Here is a 10,753-nt window from a genome sequence, read left to right on the forward strand (position 1 = left end):
AGGGGTAGGGAACCTATGGCTGTAGAGCCAGATGTGGCTCTTTTGATGACTACATCTGGCTCTCAGATAAATCTTAGCTGACATTGCTTAACACGATAAGAAATTAATAATTCCGCTGGTAATCACAGTGTTAAAAATAACATTGAAATTATAAAACATTCTCATGGATTTTAATCCAACCATCCGTTTTCTACCGCACCTGTTCAAGATGTTGCATTAATGGTAAGAAGTATTATATTTATAATTGGTTAACTTTAGAATAACAATGTTCTTAAAAAGAATAAGAGAGTTATTATACTCTAAAAATGTTGGTCGGACTTAAAAATGCACGCATTTAGTTGTATTCAGTCTTAAAAAATATTATATGGCTCTCAAGGAAATACGTTTTGAAATATTTGGCTTTCATGGCTCTTTCAGCCAAAAAGGTTCCCGACCCCTGGCTTAGATGGTCAAATCCCTAAATTCTTTGCAATAGCTGCTTGAGAAATGTTGTTCTTAAACAATTTTCTCATGCATTTGTTGACAAAGTGGTGACCCTCGCCCTGTTCTTTTTTGTGAATGAGTGAGCATTTCATGGAAGCTGCTTTTATAGCCGATCATGGCACCCACCTGTTCCCAATTAGCCTGTTCACCTGTGGGATGTTCCAAATACGTCTTTGATGAGCATTCCTCAACTTTCTCACTCTTTTTTGCCACTTGTGCCAGCTTTTTTGAAACACGTTTGCAGGCAACAAATTCCAAATGAGCTAATATTTGCAAAAAATAATGTTTTCCAGTGTGAACATGAAATATCTTGTCTTTGCAGTCTATTCAATTGAATATAAGTTGAAAAGGATTTGTTGTATTCTCTTTTTATTTAGCATTTACAGAATCTGACAACTTCACTGCTTTTGAGGGCAGTAATAATAATAATTGTGTAATATTAAACAAGAGCATGTCAGCCTTACAGACGGGAGATTTAGGGGTGGAACCATGGGAACATCGCTGTGTGGAGTCTGCATGTCACTCAGGTACACTGCTAGGTTGAATAGAGACTCTCAATTGTCCACAGGTGTCAATGTGAGAGTGAAATCTTGTTTGTACCCGCTGGAATAGTCTATGGAAGGATTAATAAATGTGTAACATCTGCCTAACGAGCACTGAGCTTGAGTCACCCGTTGAAAAGTGCAGAATTTGACACGTGTGTAATAAATTCCAGCAGCAGTGGGTCAGTAAAGGTTGTGGCTTCCAAGTACCCGCGAGTATGAGGCTGAGAATGCGATCCATTTGTTGGACTAGTCGGTGGTCTGGCGGTCTAGTGGTTAGAGTGTCCGCCCTGAGACTGGGAGGTGGTGAGTTCCAACCCCGGCCGAGTCATACCAAAGACTATAAAAATGGGATCCGTGGCCTCCCTCTCAGCATCAAGGGTTGGAATTGGGGGTTAAATCACCAAAATTATTCCTGACCCTTTTAAAAAGCGATACCAATGAATCATATTCGGTACTCCCCCTTTTTTTTAACGGGCACGTCGTGGTCACGTGGTGACATCGCTGCTTTTACCAGCAGAGGAGCATGTTGGGCAGCGCACACACACAGAGTACTTCCAAGCAGACACGGCGTGTAGACAGAAAAGGGAGAATGGACGCATTTTGCTGTAAAAAGTCCTGATAAAAGTGAAGTTATAACACTGAAACACCCTCAGGAAGAGCTGCTTTAACACATGCAGCTAACATCCATCCACAGTGTTTGAGCTACTTCTAAATCACTAATCCTGGTCTCCATGGCGACAAATAAAGTATGTTTCTTACAAGTAACATTATGACTGGAGGACGAGGAATAGCTGAACATGCTTCACTACACATCATAGGAGGATACAATAGCTCACCGCCGTCACAATGTAAACGAACACTATGGGTGGATCTACACCTGACATCCACTGTAATGATACCAAGTGCAGGAGCGTATCGAGTCAATAATACATGGATATTTTTAGCATCACAACATTTTCTGCGATGAGGTGCTGACTTGTTCAGGGTGTACACAGCCTTCCGCCCGATTGTAGCTGAGATAGGCACCAGCGCCCCCCGCGACCCCAAAAGGGACAAGCGGTAAAATTCCTACAATGTGAATCCCTGGATTTTCTTTTCACATTCTGTCTCTCACAGTTGAAGTGTACCTATGATGAATATGACAGACCTCTGTCATCATTTTAAGTGGGAGAACTTCCACAATCGCTGGCTGACTAAATACTTTTTTGCCCCACTGTATATATAAACAAAATGTATAAACCTTTCTCTCTCTCTCTGTGAACAAAATGTATAAACTTCTTTATCTCTCTCTATATATATACATATGCATATACATATACATTTTTATTTAAACATATATATATATATATAGGCTTCACGGTGGCAGAGGGGTTAGTGCGTCTGCCTCACAATACGAAGTTCCTGCAGTCCTGGGTTCAAATCCAGGCTCGGGATCTTTCTGTGTGGAGTTTGCATGTTCTCCCCGTGAATGCGTGGGTTCCCTCCGGGTACTCCGGCTTCCTCCCACTTCCAAAGACATGCACCTGGGGATAGGTTGATTGGCAACACTAAATTGGCCCTAGTGTGTGAATGTGAGTGTGAATGTTGTCTGTCTATCTGTGTTGGCCCTGCGATGAGGTGGCGACTTGTCCAGGGTGTACCCTGCCTTCCGCCCGATTGTAGCTGAGATAGGCGCCAGCGCCCCCCGCGACCCCGAAAGGGAATAAGCGGTAGAAAATGGATGGATGGATGGATATATATATATACTGAAATATTTTAAAATGTATTGATATATATATATATATATATATAAAAATTCTCTGTCTCTCTAAACGAAACTTAAAAATCTCTCAATCCCTCTCTCTCTCTCTCTCTATATGTATATATATATATATATATATATATATATATATATATATATATATATATATATATATATATATATATATATGAGAAACGTACAAACCTCTTTCTCCCTCCCTTTCTCTCTCTCTCTCTCTCTCTCTCTATATATATATATATATATATTTATAAACGGAAGTATAAACCTCTATCTCTCGCTCTCTAAACAAAACGTGTATAAATATATATATATATATATATATATATATATATATATGCATATACATCCATCCATTTTCTACCGCTTGTCCCTTTTGGGGTCGCAGGGGGCGCTGGTGCCTATCTCAGCTACAATCGGGCCATAGGCGGGGTACACTCTGGACAAATTGCCACCTCATCACACACACACACACATATATATATATATATATATATATATTTATATATATATACTATAAACCTCTCTTTCTCTCTAAACAAAACATATAAACCTCTTTCTTTTTTTCTCTCTGTCTTTCTCTCTCTCTCTCTCTCTCTATATATATATATATATTCACATATATATATATATATATAAATATACACATATAAATATCTATTTCTAAACAAACTTACGAAACTTATCAATCTTTTTCTCTCATTCTAAATAAAACGTATAAACCTCTTTCTTTCTCTCTATCTATATCAAAGTATAAATATCTCTCTCTCTCTCTTAATAAATAAATAAATAAATGTTTAATCATCTTTCTCTCTTTCTGGGATGCAATAAGCATGGCATGCATTAATATTAATGTTTTGAATATTTCCAACCAAAAATATATACATTGACTGTGTTAATATCCCTTACTACTTTTAAAAAATAACCTGAGGTATAAACTCATTCTCACTCACCTGCTTTGTCATTCTTTTAATGTTCATGAGTATTTCAAGTTGCTCTTTTACTTGTCCTTGCCTCGTTTTTAACATTTTTTTTCTGTTTAAATAGGGGATGAATTTTTTAAAAACGGTTTGAATGATTCTAAGCCAAATTTTATATTATAACTGCTAGTGATTGTTTTTTTTTTTTAAATAATGAAAACAACAACAACTGTAACAACAAGGCAGTGTTTGGAGCTGCAGTCCAACAGGACTCAAACATGATGTTATTGACTTATTGAAACAGCAGATGATGTTATTGAGGTACATTTGCAACATCACACTTTCTTACCTCTGGCAAACATGTTGGAGAAGTCGGTCTCTGTGCGCGTGAAGTGGGCGCCCTCGCCACTGTTGTCGCAGGTGAGCATGAAGCTCCTGGCCGCACGCTCCTTGAAGAACTTGCTCCTCTCCTCCACACTGTTATTCTTCTGCAGGAACCCTGCACATGGAGGACAGTCCACGCCAAGGTCACTCTCCCGGAAACATCACCTTTATCATCACGTTCTCAGGTGTCAGCTGTACTATATGGTCACACTCAATATGACAGTTTTTGAAACATAACCAAAAATACACATGCAAAATGTCTAACAATGCCTGAAGAAATGTATCTTTGTGAGTTTTACTGGAAAAAAAACATTTGGTATGGTTTGCGAAAACAACAAGTTAAATTTTACTCAATTTGACACTAATGTACTTGGAATCCTGAGATAATGCGGAAAAAGCAATACAAATGTATTCCAACATAATTCCTAATCCAAACGTGTAAAATGTCTAAAAATGTCTGTGATATTGAACTCATGTGAGTTTTACTAGAAATAGTTGTTTTGCTATGGTTTGCAAATACAAAAATTAGGTTTTACTCAATATGACTGTATACTGTAACACTCAATATGACAGAAATTTAAACATAAATTCTGAACCACACATGAACAATGGCTAATAATGCCTGAAATAATGCATCTTTTGTAACGTTCTTCCAGGAATGCAGTCGGGCTCGAACACAGCGTACGGTAAGAAACAATAATTTATTAAAAAAACAATTAGACTATGAACAAAAAAACTGGCACAAGGGCACAAAAGGCAAAACAAAAACGACTAGCATGAGAGCTAGAGGAAATCAAATGGACAGCACGAAAGCTAGCGAGTAGAAACATATCATTGCAGTCGTCACTGCAATGATATGTGCAAATTAGGATGCAAAAATGAATGAACAGTGAAGTGAATTATATTTATATAGCGCTTTTTCTCTAGTGACTCAAAGCGCTTTACATAGTGAAACCCAATATCTAAGTTACATTTAAACCAGTGTGGGTGGGACTGGGAGCAGGTGGGTAAAGTGTCTTGCCCAAGGACACAACGGCAGTGACTAGGATGGCGGAAGCGGGGATCAAACCTGCAACCCTCAAGTTGCTGGCACGGCCGCTCTACCAACCGAGCTATACCGCCCAGAAAGGGCTGGCTTAAAAAAGGGGTGGTGATTCACAAAACAGGTGTACGTGTGGAAACCACGGCAGGTGAAAATAATATGTTACTATGGAAACAGACTAAAACAGGAACTAAGGATGTCAAACAACAGAATGAGATACAAAAACGGAACAAAACTAGAACATGGAATGATCCGGGCAGCGGATTATAACATCTTTGGGAGTTTTACTCAAAACATATGCTTTTTAAAATCTTGCTAATGGAAAAAGTAGTTTTTTTTACTCAATATGACAATAATGTTCTTAGAATCCTGAAATAATGTGGAAAAAGCAAAACAAATTTATTCAAACATAACTTCTAAACAACACATGCAAAATGGCTAATAACGCCTAGAGATATTTATCTTTGTTAGTTTTACCAAAAAAATGATATTTTGTAAGGTTTGCAAAGACACAGGTTAGTTTTTTTTTATTCAATCTAACTGTATAAAATATGGCAGCAGCGTGACGTCACAAACAACTCTCTAAAGCAGGGGTCGGCAACCCAAAATGTTGAAATAGCCATATTGGACCAAAAATACAAAAACAAATATGTCTGGAGCTGCAAAAAAAATAAAAGCCATATTACATACAGATAGTGTGTCATGAGATATAAATTGAATTAAGAAGACTTAAAGCATGGGTGTCAAACTTGGCCCGCCGTGTAAATTAATTTGGCCCTTGAGGCAATATCAAATCAACATTAGAGCTGGCCCGCCGGTATTATACAGCGGCGGTGCCGCTAATACTCATACTTGCCAACCCTCACGATTTTCCCGGGAGACTACCGAATTTCAGTGCCTCTCCCGAAAATCTCCCGGGGCAATCATTCTCCTGACTTTCTCCCGATTTGCACCCAGACAACAATATTGGAGGCGTGCCTTAAAGGTACTGCTTTTAACATCCTCTACAACCTGTCTTCACTTCTGCTTTTCGTCTTTACAAACAGCGTGCGTGCCCAGTCACGTAATATATGCGGCTACTACACTCACATAAGGGAATGCAAGGCATACTTGGTCAACAGCCATACAGGTCACACTGAGGGTGGCCCTATAAACAACTTTAACACTGTTACAAATATGCGCCACACTGTGAACACGCACCAAACAAGAATGACAAACACATTTCTGGAGAAAATCCGCACCGTAACACAACATAAACACAACAGAACAAATACCCAGAATCCCTTGCCTTACTAACTCTTCCGGAATGCTACAATACACCCCCCGAAACCCATAATGTATTAGCCAGTGGAAAAAGTTAATGTCTATATTTACCCCAGAAGGCTGCAAATAGAAAAGAGGCCTTATATTTTTTATTTACATTTTATCTAATATACCATTGATGTTTTTTATTTGTTTTTTGAAAGTTGATTTTGTACTATTAAGTTATATAAGCGTTGCTTGTTCCATTGTCAGTGTTAAAGCAAATCAGTGTAGCAAACTGAGCAATTATTAACATTTTATTCATGCACTTTATCTTGCTACTTCAAGGCTTGACTGTTTGATTCATTCATTATTGTTATTTTATTTTCAAATTTATCGTTAGCCTGTGGAAAAAGTTGATTTTGATATTCACTTCAGCAGGCTGCAAATAGAAAAGAGGCATTACATTTTTATTAAAATTGTATTTGATATGCCATTGATATTTTTTTATTATTAATATTATTTGAAACTGGATTTTGCATGTCACTATAAAGTTATATAAGCCTTGCTTGTTTAAAATTCAATGCAAAACTTGTTTGGGTCCCTATTAAAAGGTTCATTTGTTCAACCTTGGCTCGCGACTTTGTTCAGTTTGAAATTTTGTCCCACTCTGTATTTGAGTTTGACACCACTGACTTAAATGAAACTAAATGAGCTCAAATATAGCTACAAATGAGACATAATGATGCAATATGTACATACAGCTAGCCTAAATAGCATGTTAGCATCGATTAGCTTTCCGTCATGCAGGGACCAAATATGTCTGATTAGCACGCCACACAAGTCAATAACGTCAACAAAACTCACCTTTGTGCATTCATGCACGTTATAAGTTTGGTGGACAAAATGAGACAGAAAAAGAAGTGGCATAAAACATGTCTTAGAAAGTCGGAGAAAGTTATACATGTAAACAAACTAGGGTGAGTTCAAGGACCGCCAAAATTAGTAGGACAAAACGGCGCTCGCCAAATACTCCAATCAGTGAAGCCTGTTTAATATAAACAGTGTGTTTTATAACAATTAGGGAGGTTTGTGTCATGTTTGTCCTCCGACAGAAACTATAGTAAAACAAAAAATATATATTTTATATTTTTTTCCCCTCATTTTTTCAATTTTTCCTACATTTTTGAAAAAGCTCCAGAGAGCCACTAGGGCGGCGCTAAAGAGCCGCGGGTTGCTGACCCCCGCTCTAAATGATCCATATGTCTTGTACTGTACTGTACACAAATATATGTATGTATAAGTATGTCTTGTACTGTACTGTACACAAATATATGTATGTATAAGTATGTCTTGTACTGTACACAAATATATGTATGTATAAATATGTCTTATACTGTACTGCACACAAATATATGTATGTATAAATATGTCTTGTACTGTACACAAATATATGTATGTATAAGTATGTCTTGTACTGTACACAAATATATGTATGTATAAGTATGTCTTGTACTGTACTGTACACAAATAACACATCTCACAGAAAAATATGACAATAAATCCAACCATCAATTGAAAAAAAAAAAAGTCAGATGTTTTTGCTGAATGCGAGACTTGACTGTGGACTTTTGTGATGCAGATCCAGAAGACTGATGCATAAAAATCATTCATGACTGGATGCAGCACAACGTGTCGGTCGAAGCAATGTCAAACGCACGTGACGTTTGCTATTATGGGATGTGCAGGTCTCACTTAATTACTGTTGAAATATAATAATAATAATAATAATATAATATATAAATAGGGTAATATATAATGATAATATATATTATAATGATAATAATATAATATATAAATAGTATAATATATTAATATTAAATATAAAGGAGTAAAATGCAAAAAAAAATCAATCCTTTCATATTGTCAGCTTGAACTAAACATGCAGGATTATTTATTTAAATGAATAATATTGTTATACACATGTTCACAAATACTGTTTTGTATATTCCCTCATTTTATTTTAATCTTTCATTCATTAATTATCACTGAATTATCAACAAAGATTTTTTTTTTTTTTTACTGTTACACATTTTTATCAGTTTCCTTTATTAGGTTAAACACAATATTTGCTGGGATTAAATCGACTGGATTTCATTGTGTAAACATGTGACGTAATTAGCATGTTATTTTTATTTAAAAAAAATACTTACCACATATCTTCATTCCCAATTTCCTTGTGCATCCGTGAGCGACCCCACACCAGGCATCATAACCTGAGCACAAAAAGATCAGCATTCAGCTCATTGGCGTGGAATAAAATGCTGCATCACGTGCATTGGAACATTAAAAAGCGGCCCTTCTATTGACTGCAGGAAAATATGAGTTGAAATGTGAGAGTGCTGCCTTATCACGAGCCAGCAGCCCCTGTGGGGGCGAGAAGGGGTGGCAGTTATCAAATAGTCCCCACAAAAAAAGAGAATGCATTTGGGGGTTTTGGTGTGTGCAAGTCACATTTCAAGCCTTTTGGGTCATTATTGCTTCACCTTGCACTTTGACTCTTTTTATTTTTTCTGCACATAAAATGCACATTAATGCCCTCCTGGGCCTGGAAAATGCGTTCATTTGAAGGAAAACAATGACCACTAATTCCCTGCTCTTAAGTCCCACTACTTGGAAGCTTTCCTCGGGCTCAAGTATGCCATTAAGGCCAATTTCAGATGGCGGAATTAATGAGTACTGCAGGGCTTCTTCTTGCATATACAAAACATACATCACCATCATGATGTTTATTATTATTATTATTAGTACTGCAGGGCTTCTTCTTGCATATACAAAACATACATCACCATCATGATGTTTATTATTATTAATATTATTAGTACTGCAGGGCTTCTTCTTGCATATACAAAACATACATCACTATCATGATGTTTATTATTATTATTATTATTAGTACTGCAGGGCTTCTTCTTGCATATACAAAACATACATCACCATCATTATGTTTATTATTATTATTATTATTAGTACTGCAGGGCTTCTTCTTGCATATACAAAACATACATCACTATCATGATGTTTATTATTATTATTATTATTAGTACTGCAGGGCTTCTTCTTTTATATACAAAACATACATCACCATCATGATGTTTATTATTATTATTATTAGTACTGCAGGGCTTCTTCTTGCATATACAAAACATACATCACCATCATGATGTTTATTATTATTAATATTATTAGTACTGCAGGGCTTCTTCTTGCATATACAAAACATACATCACCATCATGATGTTTATTATTAATATTATTAGTACTGCAGGGCTTCTTCTTGCATATACAAAACATACATCACTATCATGATGTTTATTATTATTATTATTATTAGTACTGCAGGGCTTCTTCTTCTATATACAAAACATACATCACCATCATGATGTTGCATTATCAGCATCCATCTAGATTGCAGAGAAAGGAGCCCTGCCGACCCCCCCTTCAATGGCAATGATTAATGAGGCAGGAAATAGGCCCAAATAACACGCGTGAAATAGCATTTGATCGGCCGCCTGCACCTACTTGATCCCGGTGGCCGCAAAGTCGCCGCGTTGGAGTCCGCGTCGCCACCCGCGGAGGAGGAGGAGGACGGTGCAGACGCCATCATCAATCCCCCGCAACAAAAAAAAGTATTTAGCTCCCGCTCCTCCCAAAAAAAAAAAAATATATATATATATATCCTGGAGGTTTTCTGTTTATTTTCTCAAAAAAAAATATATATATACAGTATATCCAAAACGACTCACTGGTGGGGAGAGAAGAGAGAAGAATGCCTTCATTGTCACACTTGACTTGAAGAAGTCATCCATTCATATCAATGTTAATATTAATACTTGAAGAAGTCATCCATTCACATCAATGTCAACGCTAAATAAGCCATGCATTCACACATATGTTAATATTAATACTTGAAAAAGTCATGCATTCACATGAATGTTAATATTAATACTTGAAAAAGTCATGCATTCACATCAATGTTAATATTAATACTTGAAAAAGTCATGCATTCACATCAATGTTAATATTAATACTTGAAGAAGTCATGCATTCACATGAATGTTAATATTAATACTTGAAGAAGTCATGCATTCACATCAATGTTAATATTAATACTTGAAGAAGTCATGCATTCACATCAATGTTAATATTACGTAAGTCATGCATTCACATAAATGTGAATATTAATAGTCAAAAAAGTCAATAATAATACTTAAATATGTCATGCATTCACATGAAAGTCAATATTAATACTTGAAAAAAATCATGCATTCAAATGAATGTCAATATTAATACCTGAAGAAATCATGCATTCACATGA

At 36.3% G+C, this 10,753-nt stretch overlaps 1 protein-coding gene across 1 annotated transcript in view; it reads right to left on the reverse strand.

The window, feature by feature from the left end:
• LOC133538426 (glutamate decarboxylase 1-like) overlaps positions 1 to 10,753 on the reverse strand; it is a 63,097-nt gene that overhangs the window by 50,891 nt on the left and 1,453 nt on the right. The window contains exons 2-4 of the mRNA XM_061880052.1: positions 9,958 to 10,180; positions 8,589 to 8,651; positions 4,057 to 4,206 (exon numbers count right to left, since the gene is read on the reverse strand). Coding sequence (XP_061736036.1) covers positions 4,057 to 4,206; positions 8,589 to 8,651; positions 9,958 to 10,042 — 298 coding nt within the window. The 5' untranslated portion in view covers positions 10,043 to 10,180. The remainder of the gene's footprint in view (positions 1 to 4,056; positions 4,207 to 8,588; positions 8,652 to 9,957; positions 10,181 to 10,753) is intronic.

Source organism: Nerophis ophidion, linkage group LG19, assembly GCF_033978795.1.
Source record: "Nerophis ophidion isolate RoL-2023_Sa linkage group LG19, RoL_Noph_v1.0, whole genome shotgun sequence".
In the NCBI taxonomy this organism is placed as follows: domain Eukaryota; kingdom Metazoa; phylum Chordata; class Actinopteri; order Syngnathiformes; family Syngnathidae; genus Nerophis; species Nerophis ophidion.